Raw genomic sequence first — 24,212 nt, forward strand, 5'->3', positions numbered from 1 at the left:
AACTTGGATCTGCACCAAGAAGAATTCTGGATGTCGTGCGAAAGTGGTCACCATAGACAATGTTATTGTCAAGACAAACAATGAACATATACATTAGAAGATCGTATAAAATATTATGTATTTATAATATACAGTATGATAAATGTACAGAGTAAAACAAATGTGCTTATGTATAATAGGTAATAAAATATATTTTTCAATAATATATTTTTTATACCAATATTATTCTAATTTTTTTTTAAAAGTGCAATAAAAATGTACGATGTTATACGAGTGATTAAATATGACAATGTTCTGCAGAACCGACCTTCACAGTATCCAGATTCGGGAAGCCGGTGATATTATTGGGGGGTTACAGATATAATAGACGAAGCGACTGCAAAGGACCACGTGCTAATTGGAACTGCAGCAAAACCTCCACAGGTTGCAGAGCAACTCTGGTCACCGTGAATGATGAGCTTGTCATGGTAAAGAGTAAACATAACCATTGATGAACAGAAGAGTTGTATTTGCTAGAGCTAGAGTTGTATTTACGATACCTATTTTAATGATAATGATAATACTGGCAACGACTTAAATATGTGATAGCATCACGTATAGATATTGTTTGGTTATTTTTTTATGATGTAAACTTTACTGAAATATTTAAATTAAACGAGAATTTTAATTTCTCATCAGCAGTTATTATGTATAAATAAAGATATTAAACAAAACATTACTAATGTTTCAATTTTATTACTATTATGTCTCAAATATTTGACAATACTTTTAACTCATACAAAACTAACCATCTCAATATTTTACAGTGCGTTTCGAAATCACCAGGTACGGTAACCCGGTGATGGTGCTAGGAAGGTACAGATACAACCGTTGGAGTTACAGTAAGGGTCCGCACACACGGTGGACCTGCGTCAAGAATCAGAACGGCTGTCGAGCCACAGTCACCACCATCGACAATGTTATCATACGAGCCAAGAACTTCCACACACATTTATGATTTGTTTTTATATCAACGGTCGTTACTAGTCAGTTACTGAATCAGTATTTTATTATTTCCTAGCAAAACTTTTTTTTTTAATATTCATAGTTTAATAAGTGATATCGTCCGAATACTATTTAGATTTATAATTTGTTATTTACTTATTTATCGTGCGATTATTGGATATCAATTATGTGTTTTTTTTTATTCCACGAAAAAGGTTTCTACAGAGTAACATTTGAATGAAAAGTTGACATAAAGGTTTTGAATTTTTTTTTTTAAATATGTGTATTTAATAATGATTTTTATCTATAAAATAAATTATTTTAAATTACATTTTAGACTACATGTAATTAATCTAGATTATTTAATGCCTACGCTTGTGGAAAGTGCTTCGGCTTTTATAATATGAATTTGAAGTATTATTCGTAATTTTGATATTTATCAAGTTAACTGTTAAATATGTTTAATGTAATATTATTCACAATGAAGTGTTTTATATGCATTTAATTGACTAAATATATTATTTATAAATGCATTTCGATTTGATCCTGACCGGACATGTTTTGAGTTAATTTTTAATAGTATTTTTTTATTTATTGTGTAATGGTAGCTTCAGATTTTTTATAACAAAAATACTATGAGAACATAAGTAATATTTATTGTTTGTAAAATTTACGGACTGTGTTTTACAGAATGATATGTTTATGTAGGATTTTCTATAGCAACTGATTTTACGAGGTTTTGTTATGAACAAATTACGATATATTTTTATAAAAATAAACTAGAATCGCCTTAACTATATGCATATATGAAAGTTTTTATTTATTGATATGTTAGTTTAGAAGAACCTAGCATTAAAATTTTACAATAACATTTCTAGTTTTTAAATTACCTATTATTTCAAAATACGGAAATTACATTCGTGTATTTTTTCCCAAGTATTTTCAATATGTTCATTGCCATGAAATAACCCAATAAGAAATAAACACTTGTTGCTCTAACTATCAATATTTGAAATAACAAATTGAACTGTTTACAACAAAACTGAAGTAAATATGAAGAAATGGAATGGGCAGATGTTTGGTGATACATAAAAAGATGACTAAAGCTTTGATTGTGTATAATATGTTATCAATTAATTAACATTAGATTATTGTGGTTCAAGGATTGCTATCTAAGGAGGTGATCTATACAACATCCAGGTTCGGGAAACCGGTTATTCAAATCGGCGAATACAGATACAATAGGTGGAGCGGCTCTAAGGGCATCAGGGCGAGATGGGTGTGCGTCAAGACAGGATGCAGGGCCACTATGATAACGCTACATAATGAAATTGTCAAATTCTCTCACGAGCACAATCACTGAATAAATTGATTGTTTTTTTTTCATTAACTTAATTATTTGATCTCCTCAAGTTGGTTACTTTTTGTTTGTTATTTTTATTGCTTTGAGAAATTAAACGGAGGCAGTTTCTCGGTTATTTAGTCAAAATTATCTTTAATAGTTATATGAAATTATGAGTAAATAAATTCTATCATTACAAATCCATACGCATACGAGTGGTTATTTTACTGAATAAAACATTAAGTGCGTGATAATTTCAGCTATGTTCGTGTTATCCAGAAACGGGAACCCTGTGCTTCAAATAGGTAAAAATCGATATCGGAAGTGGACCGGCAGGAAGGAGCAACGGGCTTTGTGGCTCTGTAATAAAAATAACAGCGGCTGTACGGCCAAGGTGCTGACGGTGGAGGGCATCGTGGTACAGCGTAAAGGACAGCATAACCACTAAACAAAGGTTTCCAAACATTTAACATACTGTGGCTGATTTAAAGAATTCTACTAGAAAGTGCTACAATATTAGTGGCTCTTCCTAATATGTCCTTATAACATTCTGCTATTAACATCGATTTTATAATTTACACCCAGAGCAATGCGTGGGTTAGTAATGTTGGGAAATTTTAAATATGACATTACATGATAGAGTAAAAAATTATATTATGCTAATATTTTAATGTAATTTAAGACACCAACCTAATTATTTTGCGTTTAATAATATAATAATTTAATTCTAGAGCCGGTTTTCGTGTTATCTCGTAACGGGAAGCCAGTGATACAGTTGGGGAGGTACAGGTTTAACCGTTGGAGTGGCAGTCGTGGTGCGAAAGCGCGGTGGATCTGTACCAAAGACCATAAGGGATGTAGGGCCAAGATACTCACAGTCGATGAGGTCATTGTCAGGTTCAATAACGACCATAACCACTGATGATTACGATTTATATTACCATAACATAATGTTTCTTAGGAAATCTTCTATAATTAATAAAATTATAAAGTTCTGTAGTTGTAACCTTGTCGCGATGAAACTTATGGATAGAGTCCAAACAATTTTCCAAGTCTTAAAATATTGTTGCGATAACTTAGTTTAATATAAAGTTATTATAGTTTTAACAATACACGAATTTTAAACACATAGTTTCGATTTAATTAGTTTTTATTGCACACAACATTTGTTAATATCTCAAACAATATAGAAAGCCGCGGATCCTAGCTAGTTTTTAGTAAGCCCAATGGTAGCAATGTATCCGCGTCTTACAATAGTATAAGAATAATTTAAAAAAATATTTTTTTTTTGACATGTATACAACCTTAAGTAGCTTTAAAAATTATATTAATTCATTTTTATTGTCTTTGTAATATTCCCTCCTCCCCTTAAGATAATATCTCAATTAAGATAATCTTTTATCATTACGGCTTTACTTGCATACTCAATGTTTGTAATGTATTATAACTATTTAGTTCAAGAAGTTGGTTTTATTTCAACATTAATTTTACTTTGTTCATGAATAAATTATATTATATACCATCAATCAATCAATATATATTATAAATCAAAGTCCCTCGCCGCGTCTGTCTGTCTGTCTGTTAGCGATAAACGGAAAAACTACTCCACCGATTATCAAACAGTTATCACCACTCGATAGCATGATTCTTGAGGAAGGTTTTAGTATATAATTTGTTAAGTTTTTGTATTTACTTGTGTGTACATTAACGATGTTTGATGAAGATGTCGGGAAAACGTGAGCCGTCTGAGATCTTTTAGCGAAAACGCTGCCTAAAGTCTTTGAGATATAGTAAAACAATATATGGTGGCATTGTGTATCTTATATAGATATACAAAAAAATCCACGGTGGCAGATGTCTATACTTTAAGGATAGCATATTATATTCATTTTACAACTTTAAAAAATTGGTATTCTTTTATTGGTACATAAGTACTTTGTTAAGTCTTACTAAAATAAATTACTTTGTTTTCAAGCCTACATTAGTATCCGTAAGTTACTTTTTAAATCATTTAAATCGGACGTACCATTTGAAAGTTATCATAATATAAGTTTAATAATACCCAAAATTAAATAGGCTATTTTATAGTTTTGGTAAAGAGCGCGTGCGAAGCCGGGGCTGGTACCTAGTTCTATAAATAAATGCTTCTTAAATTTTAATGCTACTGTGGACTACATTTGAGGGTCGCGATACAATTTATTATCCGTATTTATTGACGTTTTGTGTTTGTCAAAAAGAAATTTTACATTTGAATTGTTATCTTAGTACGAATAATAGAATTACCATTGGAGTTAACAAAATTTTGCCAGTATTTAAATACCTATGTACTATGAACACAAACTGCATATATGCATGCATAATATCATTATTAATTTATTATTAAAAAATAATTTTTCACATAAATAAAAGTTGACGTTGCACTTCAAATTTATTTTTCTTATACTTTTTGTGAGTGCTGATTAAAAATATTTTAGTTTAAAATGCGTTCTTTTAGTTTATGGTTAACAATTTTCAGAAGCTGTATATCTTCGCACAAGATTTGGCAATCCAATAATGCAGATAGGCAAATACAGGTTGAGGAAATATTCAAGATGTTCAGGTCCGAAGTCACGATGGATATGTATAAACGACAATAAAGGCTGCAAAGCCAGGGCGGTCACCATAGATAATAAAATTGTTACATACATAGATAGCCATAATCATTAAATATCAATTTTCTGCTGTATTTAAATTGTATTTTTCGTATTGATAACTAACATAAAATATATTTTGTTTTGTTTTTTCTTGTTAGTTTTATTTCATTTGAATATTTCCGTAACTTTAATATAATTTGAAGTTCTTAATATAATATCGGTAACAGATTAAACTTTTTTCAGAGGCTGTGTTTAGTACATCTAGATACGGTCAGCCAGTGATACTAATAGGTCGTCGACGTTTTAATAGAAAATATTCGGACACTAGAGGTCATCGAACTCGCTGGGTGTGTGTGCGCGCTCACAAGGGCTGCCAGGCGAAATTAGTCACTATTGCCAACAATATCGTTACCTGTTACAACATACATTCCTGTGATAGTTATAGACGTTAGACATTTTACTCCGAAAATTCATTAGGATACTTCGTTTAAGTTAGTTTTATTTATAAATTTGCTTCTTCTGCTTCTAAATGTTGTATTATAATACATAAATAAACATTTAAAAATTATTACATGCTATTACGTTTATATAATTTTTAATATTAATAGCATTAAATTTTTTTGAATAAACAACTACGTTTTAAGGTATTTCATTAATTCTATTTCTATTAACATACTTTGCTTCCAGGCGCGACTTACACGCTCTCTAGATACGGTAAGCCTGTCATGGAAGTGGACGGTTATCGATACAATCAGAAAACGGGGATGGGACCAAAAAAAAGATGGGTGTGCGTCAAAGAACGCTCCGCGGGATGTAGAGCGAAGTTGGTCACTATTGATGGAGTTATAGTACAGAGAACAGACCACTGTCATTGATAAGATCAGATGTAACGTTCGGCGACTCAAACATCAATGTGTACTAAGTTACCATTTATATTCAAGTGTATTATTCTCACTGAATAATAAAAACTTTCTTGGTCCATAATGCATTACTTTCTAATAACCTTGTTGGTAATGTCTTTTAGTCTGCAATACCAAAACGTTTTATGATTTTAATAAACAGAATTGGGATTATCATTTCTCTAAAATTCTATATAGAAAGTACCATCCATGTCAAATATATCATGTATTCTTTAGTATATATAATAGAATTGAAGTAGAGCGGCAACTCTATTTGTACCAGAAGTTAAATCTAGGTTAGTAAAGAAACATGGTTAGGTTAATGAATATTACCACTGTCGTTATTTAAACTGTTAATATACTTTCATTTTCTGCTCATAATTTTATTAATAATAATTACCCACTTACAGATTATATTAGGTCATTACCTATGAAATAAGCGTTTTGTCGTACTGGCCACTTTGATCTCAGATATCTGCTTTTTGGTTTGGGATTCCAATTTCAAATTTACGCGGTTATTTACTCATCCATTTGTTTTTCCACCTTTGGGTTTCTATTTGCGTCACTCAGTGTACAAAATTAAAAACTTAATATATCGCATAATTTACGAGTACGAGTGTCGCCGTGGCACCAGTACCAGTGCTGCAGAAACAGCTATAAGGATTATTAATATGTATGGCGGTTGTGTCACAAAAGAAAACACTTCGTCTTTGGTTCCAACGTTTTCGTTCTAGAAATTTTGGCCTGCAAAACGAACTCCATGCGCGGCCGCAGTCCAAGGTTGATAATGAAGAACTGAAAGCTATTATGGCAGCGAATAAATGGCATAACACGTCTGAGTCCCATGCAGGCTGCGGTGTTAGTGTTCAAAGAATTTATTGATTCCGTTCCGAATGCTTCTTTTAATAAAGAGATCAATGAACTGCCTATGAGACGGCAAAAGTGCATAAATAACGATACTTTCATTAAATAAATATATATAATATTGAAAAGAATCGACTTTAGGTTACTCGCATATAAAACGTCAATTTCATATGTTAGGACTTAATTAATGTGTTATTTATGATGATTATAGTCTGTGTTATATTTTCAATGTACAATAAGTATGCATGGTTGTAATAATTACAGAGCCCTCTGTATGTGTGTTCACGACGTCACAAAGCGGACATCCGGTTATAGTGCTGGATGGTCATAGATATAATAAATGTTACGGCAAGGGCCCGAGAGGACGATGGCTCTGTTCCAAGAGGAATAATAGGAATAAATGTCCCGGGAAGATTATTACATATGATGACATCATCCTTGAGAAAACACCTCACAGCCATTAGGATAAACTTATGAAGGATGGTTCAGGTTTATACAGAACAATGAAATTAATAGAAATATCACATTTTTTTTATTCGCAAAAATATAACCTTTATGTATATGGATGTTAAGTATTGTTATTTTTTTTAGCTCAGTTCCTAACATCTCGTACGGGTAGACCCGTCATACAGATAGGACCGTATCGTTTTAATCTTTGGAGTGGTAGTCAGGGTAAGCCGAGGATGAGGTGGATCTGTGTGAAGGTGCACTCCGGCTGCCAGGCTACCCTCATCACGTGTGAAGATACCATCGTTAAACAACGCCCACACAATCATTGAAATAAGAGCTTTGTGTTGGAAGTTATAATTGGCATCCAAATATAAAGTTATAAATGTATATTGAATTACGCTACGATGTATGTTAAAAAATATGGAGAATTTTCACTTAAATATTTAGTGTCGTATTATAAATATACACATATTTTCCAACGTTCTAGTTATTATAGAAAATTAACTAACTTTAAAAGGTGATAGTGCAAGAGTGATGGTGGTTTTTTTTTCTATGTTTAAATTGAAAAGAAAGATATATTAATAAATCAGTTACAAATTATAATGTTAATTTGCTTCGATAGCAGTGATAATATGCAGGATGTAGGCATTAAATTAGTGAAAAATAAAAAATGCCGGGATTAATTAATATGAAATAAATTTACGACCCACTCAAAATTATTGTTTTTTTTTATAGGATATCTAATACTAAGGAAATCACTTAGGAAATATGTACAGATAGAAATAATATATAATAATAAATTAATAACGTGACATTATCTAATAAAATATTTTTTAATGCAGGTATAAATTACACAACATCAAGGTACGGTAAACCGGTTATAACAATGGGTCCGTACAGATTTAACAAACATTGCAGCAGCAGAGGTCCCAAGGCGCTCTGGATGTGCTCCAGGAAGACGCGAGGCTGTCGGGCTTCCCTCACCACCTACAATAACGTCATAGTTCAAGCTAAAAATTATCATTCACATTAGATACTAACATATCTCCAACATATCCGCACGTCGTGTGCACTTTATTTAAATAATAATATTGCTAGCTGTTAGTCATGTATGCAATAACAAAAAATATGTCGAGACGTGTTGAATGTAAATTATAACTTTCAATAAAACAATTTTTGTCGTTGAAATAGTCTTTGTAAACTTGATGTCTGTTTTCATCGATTTTAAATTCCTCTGAATAAGCCCAACTAAATGCGAGAAGTAATTTTAATAGAAGTCACCTTTCAGATGTTATGTTTACAACTTCAAAGTTTGGGAAACCAGTTTTGATGATGGGTTCTCACAGATTCAATAAACACTGCAGGAGTAAGGGTCCAAGGGCTCTCTGGAAGTGTACGAAAACATCCAGAGGTTGTCGAGCCACTCTTACTACAATTGACAATGTTATTATCAAAGTAAATAATTATCATACACATACTTGACTGGTTTAATAGATTGATAAAATAAAATATATGATCTCTAATTCTACGTATAAGTCTTTGTATTTCATCTTACATCAGTTGTGTAGAGATAATGACGTTAAATATTTTTTTTAAAGTATCACGACAGAAAATAAAAAATCTGTTTGTAGTTTATAATTAACAACCATTTATTCCTTTTATGCTCACTCCGATGATATTGTTATGTTTGTCTGTGTGTTTACATATTTAAAAAAAGTCCGAATATTTATGTAATTTTCAGTAAATTTTTGAGCTGCTTCGGCATCTGTTAAATTCTAAAGGTACACAATGTTGTTAGAACTATTTAAAATATTCTTCTTCTTCTTCTTCTTCCTGGCAATTATCCCAGCATTAGCCAGGGTCTGCCTTCCTGCTCAAACTCCTCCACTTTGCACGGTCTTTAGCATCCGCGGTGGTAAGTCCATTGGCTCTCATATCCTGCTTCACGGTGTCCAGCCATCGCTTTCTTGGGCGTCCTGGGGGTCTTGCTCCAGGGACCGACATATCAAGGCAAAAAATATTATAATGTATTAATTTAATTGTTATACAGTATTCATTATTCTAGTATTTAAATTATTGAATTCCTGGAAATGTTGTGTGAGTGAGTACTTTTTCCGGTCTTCGGAGGTCTCATAACATTTTATAGATGTATTAACAAATAGATTTGACATACATTTTATTACAAACATCATGAAATACGAAATGTGTTATAATATTTCGCATTAAAAGTGACAGCATCAAAACTCTATGACCATAAAAAATATATAACATGTGTAATTAAAAGTGTTTTTATTATTTTTACTCTTTATATCTTCTCTGACACTCTTTATGATTTTGTGGTGTTGTTGAATTAAGAATTAGGATAGGTAATGGCTAATGCTATCAATGCGAGTTTGGCTACTGTCGCCAGATGTTGATTGGTAGTTGCTTTTCAAGTAAATAAAAGAATAGGACATTGTAAGATGGTTGTGTGCGATTGTTTTGGGGTTGAGATGACTGTAGTTGTGTAAAGAGTACGTGTAAGTTTGACGGTGTACACGTGTGTGGGGCCCAAGAAGGTAGAAACAAGCATACTTAGCATAAAGTCGTAATGGAAAGTTAAAGAGCACCGTTCATATAAGAATGAATTTATCGAAACACCGTGTTAAATAAATTCTTATAAGTGTCTTCGTTCTGCGATTCCTTCAGTAAGATATAAGCGACATCTCATATCTTTCCTACTATCTACACTATCCTTTCCGACACTATATATAAGAACGTCTTAATTAATTTTGTAATAAAATATCATCCTTGTTATTTTTTTTTTTTTTTTTTTCTTATTTAAGTATTGAAATTATTGAACTTCTGAAGTTATTGTATCATAAGTACTTCTTCGAGACTTCAGAGGTCTCAACATTTTATGGATGTATTAATAGACGGATTTTTAAGTAAATGTTTTTAGTGAGACTACACTCAGACTTATAAAACTTTATGTTATTAATAAAAATAACAAGGAAATTTATTTTTATAGAAAAAACTTATTTATAAAGTCGCTGTTACGTTTCAGATTTTCAGCTAACAACTTCAAGGTACGGCAAACCTGTAATAACGATCGGCTCTCAGAGATTTAATAAATACTGCAGGAGTAAGGGTCCAAAGGCTTTGTGGGTTTGTTCGAGGACATCTAAAGGATGTCGAGCTACCATCTTGACCTACAACAATGTTATCATTAGATTCAATAATAATCACAACCACAATGATAACAAAAGACCAATCTGAGAGGCAATGGAAAAAAATGTCTGTACATATGTTGGATCGGATACATATAAGTTGTGCGTCGTGATACAAACATATGTATAGTGAATGATATTAAATAATTTATTAGAAATTAAACATAATTCATAATTAATATTTATCTTAATTATAACCTTCATGGTATTATTTTATTTAATCAGATTAATAAATGACAATCATATAAGAATTCAATCTTTTAAGTAGTGAACTTCTCAGTTGTGATAATAAGAAAAACTACTAACATGTTATGACTAGAGGACATATAATAACTATTTAGGGTCACAAGACGCGTCTCTTATTTTAAATCAAATAATTCATAAAATTCTCACTGCTTCATTGTTTTTTCTTTGTTAGTTGTTGTATCTGACCGAATTATTGTCTTTATTTCAACATTAAATTATATCTCAGTCGAAATTATGGTTACACTAGGGGTCCACCTTTGCATTTTTTTCTCACTTCGCTTGAAAAAGTAGAAAGTCGATTGAATGAAGCGTTCTTAGCGTTATAGTACCGAACCATTTTTTGGACATGGGTTCCCTTTTTCGTCCCTAAAACCTGAAACTGGTGGTCCGATATATTTTTCCTTTGATAAAAACCAACCCAGTTGGCATTGCTAACGAACAAAAAAACCTCGACTCGATTTAATATTCGGTTGCCGAGATCATTACCGCCGATGAAGGACTCAAGCCGCACGTATAGCGTTCCGTTCGCTTCGTTCACGTCACTAAATAGTTTTTAAATTGTGATTTTTATTAATAGTACCATTTTTACTACACACATGGCAGCTAAATTTTAATTGGTTTTGTATAATTTTAGAGGCAGTGTATTCAACGTCGAGGTACGGAGCGCCAGTGATCATATTAGGACCTCATAGATACAACATCAGCAAAGGAAACAGGGGACCAAGGACCCTATGGAGATGTACGAAGAGATCTAGCACGGGCTGCAAGGCTACCATCGTCACCGTCAATAATGTTGTTATACAGAGAAACTATGAACATGTGCATTAAATAAAAATGTATATCACGCTTCCTATATTATTTTGTTTACCCTCAAATATTAGAGGAAAAATATCAAAAAGAAAAAAGACTGACTTGCTTAGAAAACTATATATCAGCAATTTCAATTTGTAGAACCGGTGTTCACCACATCAAGGTACGGGAAGCCAGTTATCCTTTGGGGGGGATATCGATATAATAGGTACTGGAGAAGTAAAGGTTCCAAAGGGATGTGGCTTTGCAAGATGTCGACCAGCTGCAGGGCGACCCGGACCACTGTGGATGACGTCATAGTGGAACGAAATAATGAACATAACCATTAAAAACATCATTAAATTCCTAACAGTATATTCTCACTGGGTTGTTTGTTTCAATTTAGCTTTTTCTTCATAATAGAATGAGCCTCTACAGTCAATTGTTGTATACATACATACTGCAAATATGCACTAATTATAGTGTTTTTTAACAAAAATATGATATTATTTAATATTGCGACGAATAAAGTTATATTACAGTGTTGTTTATATATATTTTTTTCCTTAAGTTTATTGTTATTGTAATATTGGGCATATTCTGGCCCTCGACAAGTATGATAGTTGGAATTAATTTATTTACAGGACCTGTTTTCACAACTTCACGTTTTGGGAATCCCGTTTTATTGATAGGAAAGTACCGTTTCAATAAAAACTGGAGAGGCAGAGGGTCGAATCCAAAATGTCTATGGTTGTGTAGCAAGTCGAAAAGCAAACAATGTCGCGTTACTATTACCACTATTGATGATATGATTATTAAAATTAATAACTACCACACGCATTAAATTTTTAAAAATATTATATCTATATTATTTTAATATTACAGTCCAGTTGTTACTAATGAATGTGTGTAGGAATTATTTGTGATGAATTTATTATTAACTATTAAATTTGATTATATTTTTTTAGCTATTTTTACAACATCGCGTTTCGGGAATCCCGTGATAGAAATTGGAAAATATCGTTATAATAAATATTGTAGAAGTAAAGGATCCAAGGGTATCTGGGTGTGCTCCAAAAAAACAAGGACCGGCTGCAAGGCGACTCTCAACACAGTAGACAACGTGATCATCAAAATGAACAATTGTCATACGCATTGAAACGATTATATCATGTTTATATATACTGAAGTTTCATTTAAATTACTCTTCTTCGGTTACTTTACTTACCTCAATCCACATCTAAGAGTAACGGGGAAAATTCCAGAAACCCCCAGATTCGTGACATCAACTCGTGGAAATAAGCAGCTGTTGATAGATGGTTACAAGTTTTGTCTTCATAAAGGCAGCCGTCCTCCCAAAATGCGCTGGGTGTGCAGTCACTGTGGTCGAGGCTGCAGAGCTGGTGTCACAACCATCGATGACGTCATTGTCAAGTATATGTGTAATCATAACCATTGATTGATTGATTTCTAAAACTGAAATGTAACGAATTTTGTATGAGTAAATGTTTATTATATGACACAAAGATTTTTTATCTTCGATATTTGTTTAAACTCATTTGTTTTTAACTGAATTCTAATAAAGGTTTTGTTAACTATTTGTTTTACGTTTCATTAGCTCGATATATTTCGTAACTAGGACTGTACGGTAAAATTTAAGTATTGGTTATCTTCTAGTTACTCCGAGTTTTATAACGTCGTCGCGCGGCAATGTTATGGTACGTATGGAGGGTCATAACTTCAGCAATGTGAAGAGTGAAAGTCACGGATTAAAAAAGAGATGGGTTTGCAGTCGTGCGAACGGTTGCAGAGCTTCAATTATAACCATAGGTTCCATGATCGTTAAGTACAGGAGTAAACACAATCATTTGTAATATCTCTTTCTATATACGTTTACAAGAATAAATTTTCCAAGTCAAGCTACCTAGCTTCATTTCCGTCTGCCTGCGCTTCTTTTAGCGTTATAGCTATGACCAAATGAAATACATCTATGGAAATGATTTTTTATAATATTTAGAAACCTTCGTTTATCGTCACTATTCATGTTTTTATTCTTCTAAATGATTTAGACAGTAGAAAAGGATTTCTTTGGCGAGGAGGAATTTTATGGGTAGATTTTTTTTTGTCTAAGATAAACTTGTGTTTCCAGAACATCTTCAGTTTGTGACTTCTAATAGAGGGAATCAGATGATACAAATAGGTCGGTACAACTTCAGTCTTCATAAAGGCAGCACAGGTGTGAAGAAGCGATGGGTTTGCAGCAGGTGGGCCAAGGGCTGCAGAGTAGCACTGATAACGCTGGAGGACGTCATTATAAAAATATCCAATGAACACAACCATTAGATCACGTTATACGAGAATAAATTAAAATAAACGTGTGTATTATATTCTTGATTTTCATATACTTTCTTGTTACTTAAAAACAATTACCGGACTAAATAAACCATCATCAATAATAAAACGTAACGCAACAAACAACATAACCTAATGCTATAAAGAAATTTCAAAAATATATTTGTTTTAACTACAAAATATGAACCATTTTTTTTTATAAAATTCTTAACTAAATAGTTTACGTGGATGTTGTAGCTTTTTGATAATCTATCAGACAATAAATGGAGAAGAATAAAACAAATCGCAAACTAAATATTCGCGAATTAAATTCTAAAATTAATTTCTATTTAGACATGTGTCAAACATTAATGTTGCCGTTTGTGGGTTCATAAAACTGATGAATTTGCAGGTGAAGCAGTGTTCGAGGCAACACGTCTAGGAAACCTCGGTATACTTTACAACGGCTATAGATTCAGATTCAATCGCTCCATCGGCGTACGAAAACGATGGATTTGCGTGAAATGGTCAAATAAATGTCAATGCAGAGCTTACCTACTGACGATACAGAACATTATAATAAAAGTAAAAAATTTACATACACATTGATGTACCAATGTTGGTTGATGTTATATTAAATAAAAGAAAAGAAAAAAACCTAGTGTCATGTTTAATAATACTACACCAGGCAGCCTGTTTCAGACGTTGATTGTATAATTGTGAACAAACAGTTGCAGAATTTGGGACGTCTAACAGGGGAAATCCAGTTTTATATCACGATGGATATAGATACAACAAGCACTATATGTCCAGGCATAGACTGTCCACCACCTGGATCTGTGTCAGGAAGAACAGGGGCTGCAGGGCGTGTGTCATCGTCATCAATGACACTATCGTCAAAGTTGTCAACACTCACTCCTGTGACTGATTCTTAGTAAGAAGATTACATTTTTGTTTCGTGAAATAATTATAATTTATTTAATCTCACTATTGTGTGTTATTTATTATTGTGTTTATTAAAATTAAAAAATTCATAATCGGGTTAAATTTTTGTAAATTTATTTTTTGTTTTCTGTCATATTTTATTTTTATTCTCGATGTTGTTGTATGTTTAACATAGACAATTTTATATTTTTTGTTTTGATAACATCTGAAAGTTCAAAAGGTGGATCGAGTGCTTAGAATCTGCTAGAAAATTTACAGAATTTTAGAAATATATTTAAGATGTAGTCAATTTGAACTTTTAAATCTTTTTTTTTACTACTAAAGTTGTACAGTATTGCAATTTTATTATAACTTATCGTTGGGGAAGGACATTTTGTGTAGTCTTTTGGTAGGTATAGAAATTTACTTATTGTACTTACTTACTTATTTGTACTCAAAATTAACTGTACATTATATATTTGGTATAAATGTGAATATAAAGAAAAAAACAAACTGATTTTTATTTAAAAAAATGCTCCAAGAGGTTCAAACATTTTGCTAAGACATAAGATATTTCCTAGATACGATTTATAAGATTTTGTTAGCCTTATTTGTGATATAAAATTTGGAAAATTCGAAAATTCTAATAATTTTTTTTAAGATATTTATATTTTCTGTTAATTTTGTTCTTATTAATATTGTAAGCATAAAGCTTCCGTACTGTCAATGTAGTTGAGTGTACGTACGAGTTTTTTTCATTTTATTTTTCATACTTGAACGACTCAACCATTCTCATTAGATTCGCAATCTGTGATATAACGTTTAATGTACTTGATATCAAATTCATCTCATAAATTCTATTTGGAATTGATTCACCAACGGACAAGCTGTTTCCATTTGACTGTAGCTGTTAGCCCTAATGGCTTTGACACCGTCACCGAGAGTGGATCGGGCACGCTGGCTTAAAATAGGACACTATACAAAAAGCACATATGCTAAGCCGTGGTTTGTAACTAGTTTGGAAAGTGGATAAGCGTCGATAGTTTTACGGTCAAACCTTACACAAAGTCCGTTTTAATGTAAAGTACTCACTAAAGGAGTATGATAAAGCATTTGAATTTTTTTTTTATTTTTCATTTATTTAAAACAATAATTAAGGATTTCGGATTTTGCCAGTAACTTGATGAAGTGTTTATTAATAAAACTTTTTTTTAGTTTCTATCGGAAAGTCGAGAGCAGGTCGGCCGTTGCTGTTGTTGGGTAAATACAAGTACAACATCCATCAGGAGAGAGATTTTAAATCTGTGTGGAGATGTCAGAAGTGGAGGAAAGGCTTATGTCGCGCTGTGGTAGCGACCATCACAACTGTAGGGGGAGATGTGGTCATGGTATCAAATTCTAAAAAACATAATCACTAATATTATCTTAAGCAATATTGAAAACCAGCTCTCAGTTTTATAAGAGCTGTGATGATGTTTTGTTATGTTAAAATGAATTATTTTGCTTCGAATATAAAGAAACGGTTCAAAAGAAATTAAAAGAACAAAGAAAGTAAAATACAAATACATATTGAATTTATTGAAATATAATAATCACTAGCTGTTGTTTGTAATTTGTTTAAAGTTTACAGTTATATGAATTTTTTTGCACCGACAGTTTTTATTATTCCTAAATAATAACTATTTATTAAAAAAAAAATATAAATAATTTATATTGAAAATAAAAAGTACAAATTTCACATACCTTTTATTTAATTTTTAATTTTGGTCACCAAATGTGCAAATGGTCTGGAAGTTAAAAATCTTTAAGAATATATTTAAAAAGTATGTTCTTACATTTACTACATTTATATACATATCATTACAATACAAAATTTTAACTCGATTTACAGTTCTCAATGGTATTTAAATTTTATCATTATTATTTTTCTCACAGAGTATATTTTTATCTCGGTTGAGTACATGCATATTTTTATATTTTAGATGTTATAATAACGAAATCGAGAAATGGTAAGCCAATAATACAAATGGGTAAGTTTAGATACTACAGGCATAGCAGTTATCGGGAGGGCAGTCCGAAATGTCTGTGGGTGTGTATCAAGTGGTGCAGCGGCTGCAGGGGGTCATTGACCTCATTCGCAGATGAAATCATCAAAATCAACAATCACAACCATGATTAGTTATAACATAAAATATATTGAGTACAATAAACAGTTTGTATTTACAAATATTGTATAGGTTTACAATGAAATTACAAAAAAAAAACTTTTTAATCCCCTTTTCTACCAGCCTTATGACGGATAACTCAAATTTTTGTATATTTATTATGTTGGTTAACATTGAAACTCATTTTTTATGAATAAAAAGTTCAGTAAATAGACACGAGTATTATGTTTTAGAGTTATTAATATGTATACTATAACGTTATTAGAGTTAGTGATTCTACTTCTGCAGCGACAGAGCAATCTCGGTTTTGTGAATACTTCGTTTATAACATTAAGTTAACAACGTGAAGTATATTTAAATACTTAAAAATTGTTTAAGTATTTAAATAAAAAAACTTTATTCAAAAGATTTGTGTCGCCATTTACCTATGAGATGGACTTGCCTATTTTCTATATATACCTAATATAATATGTAGCATGATTTAAATAAACTTTAAAGAATAGAAAGAAAAACATATATTTTTGAATATTTTGACTATAGGAAACTTTATTGAAGGCTGAGATGTCAGCTGGGTAAATCAAGTGAAATCGTCCCGAAATGTATTTTTGAATGTTTTTTTCAACCTTCTTATTGCATTTGTCTGAAGTGAAAATTGTCTTAGGAAGATTAAAATTCCAACATTTTATTGGGCAACTACAAATGCAAAATTCATATGTTACTCGATTTGTTTACAAAAATTATACCGATTTTTTTTTCAAGAATGTAGTATTTTTCAGAAAATTACATAAACGACCTGAACAAACGTCGGTTTGTGATATTTTCGACATGATTTATATTCTGAAATAAATTTTCCACGAAATCTTGTTCGTATACTAACGCGTCTAGACTTATTTAGGGTAATCAGAATTTTTCTTACAGATGTTGTGATAATAAAATCGAAGAATGGGAATCCGTTGCTGACTATAGGCGACTACAGATACTATAGACATAGCAGTTACAAGAGAAGTAATGGCAGATATTATTGGATTTGTTGTAAGAGATCAACTTCCGGCTGCAAAGCTACTGCATACTCCATACTAGAACAAATTGTTAAATTCAATAATAGTCATAATCATTGATCTTCATATAATTTACTTAGAGTATTATATATTTATATCAAATTTATGTCAAATTTAATGAAATAAATAAAGGCTTAAAGTGTAAATTGTTAAAGGCTCGGCCATATGAAAGATTATAATATATTGAATGAATTACATATTAATAAAATGTATCATTGTTTAATAAAAAATTCTTTCTGCTATACATCGACTACGCTTCCATGCATTTAATTAAACTTTGTTGAAGTTGTTTAAAATTTTTTTTTTGGTTCACTTAAAATCAGTGACGTTTAATGTTTGTGCAAAATTGCTAGATATATTTATAAGAGACAAAAATATATATTGTATTGTTTTGACCTTAGTTACCTTAAACTTATTGGAGCAGAGCATATCTATATATATGGATATAGATTATACATTATACATATACAAACACATGTATACCTAAATTTAAAAGTTCAGGTTTAAGAAAATATTAAAGTTAAATTCAGATGGGTTTAACAGAGGTTAAAAGAACGGAATCCTAATATTCCGAGGATATTTTACAAGTGGCAGAATATAGTTGTTATAAACACGGCACCTATAAAACAAAACCGTGGAAGATGTGGTTGGTATAGCAACAGGAGATACATGTTCTGCCAGGAAGGTATCAACTATGTGTCTGACTTTTCTCAAGATAAATAATGTGCATAGTCATTAAGAAATAGCAAGTATTAACACCACTTTGAAGTGTAATAAGATTTTCGCAGTCGTTTGCATTTTTTGGGAGTCAGCCTATATTAGAGAGGGATTTTAAAAACTTTCAAGAAAGAAACTACTTGATTTTTATGAAATAAAGAAAATACATTGGAGTATTAAATTCAAAAGGATCATTAGTCTGTGTATCGTTCTGTTAAGTAGCAATCTTGTTTACTATACTGGGTTTATTTTGTTAGTTCAGTGCACGAAAAGTGGATCAGCACGATGATATATATATATGCACATATATAATTAAAAATAGTAGTGAAGATTTTAGGGTGATCACTATAGATAATATTTTTTTGTATTCATCATTTTTTATATAGGATAATGGATCTAATTAAAAGTCTAGGATAACAGAAATATGATAAATTTTCAGGTCATTTTACAACATCGGTTCATGGAAGACCAATAATTGAATTTGGCTCCTATAGATATTTCAAGAATGCTCGCTCATCGGGCCCCAAAGTTTATTGGCATTGTACAAAATGGACGTCAGCTAAGTGCAGAGCCAAACTTATAACATATGAAAACATTATTGTTAGCGCCAAAAATGAACACAATCATTAAAAATATAAAGACTTTTATTTTTTCAATTAATTACGAAATGCTAAAAATATACACATAAGAATAATTTTCTTATAATATATTTTATTTCACATAACAAAAGTGACTATAATTTCAGAGGCTGTGTACACAACATCTCGCCGCGGGAATCCCGTGATTCAGATGGGTAGTTATCGTTACAGTAGGCACACTAGATACAAAGGCATTAAGGTTCTTTGGCCGTGTGTTAAATGGGCGGTCACTGGCTGCAGAGCGTCAGTGGTCACCTTCGCTAACGAGATCGTTAAAGTTAAGAATGATCACAATCATCAATAAAACGTATTGTTAAACGACTCATCTAACTGGCTACTAATAAAAAAATTACGGGCTCTTGGTTTGTAATTCCTTGTACATTTATTTTATCCCAATGGTTCAGATCGTATATCACTTCGTCTCTGCTACGAAGCAACTGGATCTAATATATATTAATTAAAAAATAATTACAGAACTTTTCAAAGCATTCAATGATTATATTAGGTCGTGATCATTTAATATTTAAGTTAGTGACGAATAAACGTTTTTATTAATATGCTATTTTATTCTATATTTAATATCCATCGAAAAACAATTCGCCATTTTTATTAACATATGCATGCAAAGTAATATAAGTTATAATATTACTACATTTTTTTAAATTAAAAGTAATTCGTTTGAAATCGGCAAGGTTTTCAATGTGGGTGCTTACATATTATAATTTTTTATTAACATAATTTTTTTCAGGTCCAATATTTGTATTGTCAAAGTTCGGCAAGCCAGTGATCGTATTAGGACAGTACCGTTACAATAGATACTGTCGGGCTAAGGGCCCGAAGGCCAAATGGGTCTGCACAAAATGGAGCCGAGGGTGCAGGGCGTCCTTAACGACGATTGATAATGAGATTATTAAAGTTAATTCTACCCACAAACATTAAACGGTCAATATATGGCAATAAGTAAATCTAACGTTAAAGTTATGTGTACGTATAAAAAAATATAAAGAATAAATAAAATGTATGATGCTTTTAATTGATGATAAAATGATTACCGTTACGCTTTCTATTGTACCAGTTTTCTATTAGCTAACGCTAATTTTGGTTTTAGAGCCAACTTTTTGTAAGTCCAAATACGGGAAGCCAGTGATGTTGTTGGACGGCTATAGATACAATCGTCATAGTCGTTGCAGCGGGCCAAAGGTCCTGTGGCTCTGTTGTAAGTGGACTAGTAGGTCCTGCAGGGCTTCCATCACTACTATTGATAACTTTATCGTACAAATTAGGAATTTACACAACCACTAGCCCTTGTAGTGACGATTTAGCCACGAGTTAATATAACATATAAATAATAATTATTGTTTTATTTTCATTTTCTCCGCAAGTTCATAGTTTTCAAGGCACTTGTAGAATATTTAATCCGAATTTAAGTTCACGTGTGCAGATTTAATTATTATTCCGTTTTTGTTATAGACCCACTGTTCACAGTATCTAGATATGGAAGACCGGTTATCCAAATAGGACTGTATCGGTACAACCAACGCGCTAACAGCAAGGGACCGAGGATTCAGTGGTTATGCTGCAAAAAGACCACGACCTGCTGTAGAGCGTCCGTCACGACTCTTGAAGATCATATCGTTAAGATAACCAACGAACACAATCATTGAAATGTGATTCATGCCATGAAAGGCTGTCTTTTGACATAACTTTTCAATAAAAGTGTATATTTTTAATAAATCAATATTTATTAATTAAATTATCAGTTTGCGATGTTTTTTGTTTGTAGACTGTAGTGATGTCGACGTCTTAAAAACGGTTATTTTTAACCTTATAAGATTTTGTGTTTGTAATGATTTATATTTGTTCATGATGTGTCTAAGCGAATATAAAAGATTTTGTTTATTATGTATTTCGAAAAACTTGTAAGATAACACTTGTACTTCTGAACTTTCTAAAGGATTCCTTACTTTTAAATGGTACTTTGTGTGACATAGAACTACTTTCATAGATTTCAGAAGCCAGTAAAACTTTATGTTTTCAGACGCAATAATTAGGATATCAAACAGGGGTAATCCTATGATAACGATTGGTGGGAATAGATTTTATCCCAGGAAGAGTTACAAGGGACCGCGGATGCAGTGGCGATGTTGGCGATGGTGCAATGGCTGCCGTTCAACTTTGATCACTATCGACAATGATATCATCAGGAAAGATTTAAGCCACAACCACTGAAATGTTTGTAAACAATCATAATTTAATGATACGATTATTTTACTATATTGTTTCATTTAATTCCTTTTTTTCTTCTTATTTCGAATGTTTTTTGTGTTAATTTATTGATATATTTCTTTTTAACAGCGATCTTTACGTTCACGCGATACGGAAAGCCTGCGTTGGAGGTTGACAGATATAGATACAATCAACAGTTCAGGTCAAAAGGTGGGAGGATTAAATGGCTTTGTAATAAACGTAGGACGACCGGCTGTAAGGCATCCCTGATAACCGTGGACCAGCAGATCGTACTGACTTGTTTTTATCATAACCATTAGCCTTGTTTTTGTTATTGACTTTATTTATAATATATTTGTTCGTTTTTTATATAATAAAATATTTTATAATGCAACTTATGATTTTATTTCCAATTTTTCATATGAAGTTTGAGATAAAAATTTAAATGTCACAGTGAAATCAATCGTTCTAATAAAGTTTGAGCTAGTTATGGGTTCAGTTGATATTAAAGTAATACAAACGGTTTATTTAAGTAGTGGATTTACTTATCAAGATTTTTATATCCCTTACTTTTTTTACTTTTATAATAATCAAATTGTTGTCATATTTTTTATACTCAAATCTAAACTTTTATACACATATTTATATATAAATAGTGTAAGATCAGAAAATATTAAGTGTTGGTTGTTTCCACTTATATTGATTCATTATGTCTAGTGTCTTTTTATAATTTTTTTATAATAAAAAAAAATTGTATAGTAAAATCTATTAAACTTATTAATATTACAGATGACCCCATTTACACAGTATCAAAATATGGAAAGCCAGTGATACAGATAGGTCAGTATAGATTCAATCGTCGTAGCGGCAGTAAGGGAGCGCGGGTGCAGTGGCTGTGTACCAAGTGGTCACTCGGGTGCCGAGCATCAGTCATCACCATCGATGATGAAATCTTGTTCACCAAAAATGAACACACACATTGAAATGAAGAATAAGCAAAAGATATCGCTCGGTTTATTAATATGATGCAGTACAATTACTAATTAAGTTTAAATAAAACGTCAAAGCTTTATAAAAATGCAGTAAGTTATAATGATAAAATTATTAAAAGAGTAATTATAACTTTGTTATTGTTTTGGATAAGAATAGAATCTGTGAGAATGACGAGTTCACATACTAAAACATAATAAAACGTAACAATGTAGTCTATTGTAAGGTAACCAGTAAACAAGATATGTAGATGCTCACTATTTACATATGTGCCAAATATTTTCGCAGATCACAAACAACTTTTAGTGGAGACATTACCATTAGAATATTTAAGAACATATAAAAAAGAGAACATCGAATCAACAAGGATATGTTTCAAACGACGCGTCAAAAAATCCTGTGATCCCGAGTCCAAGAAGTATCTGGTTCGTCACTTGAGGTTAAAACGTGGCCGGTGTCATATGTGTCCGAGGAATTTGGACAGGAAGACAACGGCGAAATGCGATAAGTGTGAGAAGTACGTGTGCGGCATCCATGCGAATACGAGCAAGCTGTGCGACAATTGCCTTGATTGATAATATTATATTCCACTAATTGCATTATCATTACCATTTGTCCGCGTTTTCTTCCGAATGGATATTGATTATTCAAAATATAGACCATGTCACCGGACTAATCTACCTCCATGAAAATTTTCAATTAAATGTCTCCCACGGTTTTAGAATTCAGACATGCAGAATGCTTAACCAATTTATATTTTTGTTTGTGATTTTAATATAATTTAATTCAGAAACTTGAAGTAATCTCATGGTAATCAATAATTGATCTTATTTGTTAAGTTATAACGTTTACGTGTTAGGAATAAGGCATATGAATTTAATTGACTACATCTCAATAGAGCAATAAATATTTTACGTTACTTAGTTTCTTATTTGTGCGTTACAAGCGTATATTATATTTATTTATACTAAGTAAATATCAAAAGGTTAAGAAAAGTATAAAAAAAGAGTAGTTGAAACAATTTAAAATTTTATGAAAAAAATTTTAAATTAAGAATCCTAAATCGGTTTTTCTTTATAGCATTAATCAATGCTCTTAAGAAAAACCGATTTTTTAACGTGATATATTCTTCATTTATTCAGTCTATGTTCCCAGTTTTATGCCGTGTAGATGTGGATGCTGTGTATGAGAACACGAGATTACAAGTAACAAGCATCTCACAGACGCTCACAGATTCCATATGTTTCGTTTATAGAATTTTGTCTAAATATATTCGAGTTTTTTATGAATAAAAACCTTTTACCGATTGTATTCACTTTCACGTTCACAAATAGAATTCATTTATTGTGTATTTTTAAACTGAAAACACATTTTAATCAGATATATATTTTTAAGTGCCAGTATTCTCTGCGACAAGGAACGGCAAATTGGTTTTGGATATCGGCAAGAACAGATATTACAAGAATAATAGAAGTGGGGGGATCAAGGCGACGTGGTTTTGCAAACAGAAGAACAACGGATGTAAGGCGTCGGTGATCATGTATCAGGAAACCATTATTAGGATGAATAATAATCACAATCACTAAGCCTATTGTTTGATTATAATTTGAAATTAATGAAGTTAATAAGAATGCTATACATAACATTTGTTGTTATGTCGTTACTAAAATATAGAGGTATAAATTTATCTGAATATATGAAAAGATATAGACCATAAATTAATTTAATAAAGTGTTTTCTATCATCT

At 31.6% G+C, this 24,212-nt stretch overlaps 1 protein-coding gene and 1 long non-coding RNA gene across 27 annotated transcripts in view; both read left to right on the forward strand.

Annotated features, from left to right (window-relative positions):
• LOC116769155 (protein tramtrack, beta isoform) overlaps window positions 1-24,212 on the forward strand; it is a 102,067-nt gene that overhangs the window by 44,971 nt on the left and 32,884 nt on the right. The window contains exons 5-7 of one of the 26 annotated variants that reach the window (XM_061527707.1): window positions 12,682-12,858; window positions 13,094-13,134; window positions 13,566-13,801. The exons of 18 other annotated variants lie outside the window; for them this stretch is intronic. In XM_061527707.1, coding sequence (XP_061383691.1) covers window positions 12,682-12,858; window positions 13,094-13,134; window positions 13,566-13,583 — 236 coding nt within the window. In that variant the 3' untranslated portion in view covers window positions 13,584-13,801. Of the gene's footprint in view, window positions 1-12,681; window positions 12,859-13,093; window positions 13,247-13,565; window positions 13,802-14,159; window positions 14,333-14,478; window positions 15,185-19,356; window positions 19,405-19,997; window positions 20,204-20,357; window positions 20,466-20,719; window positions 20,929-22,264; window positions 22,316-22,753; window positions 23,385-24,212 lie in introns of those variants that run through there. 7 more of the 26 variants (XM_061527572.1, XM_061527595.1, XM_061527612.1 and 4 more) reach the window with 7 other exon arrangements.
• LOC133320191 (uncharacterized) lies at window positions 10,634-11,473 on the forward strand. Its single transcript, XR_009753633.1, has 2 exons — window positions 10,634-11,187; window positions 11,262-11,473. It is a non-coding gene; the product is annotated as an uncharacterized LOC133320191 (long non-coding RNA).

This window comes from Danaus plexippus, chromosome 5, assembly GCF_018135715.1.
Source record: "Danaus plexippus chromosome 5, MEX_DaPlex, whole genome shotgun sequence".
NCBI classification, from domain to species: Eukaryota; Metazoa; Arthropoda; class Insecta; order Lepidoptera; family Nymphalidae; genus Danaus; species Danaus plexippus.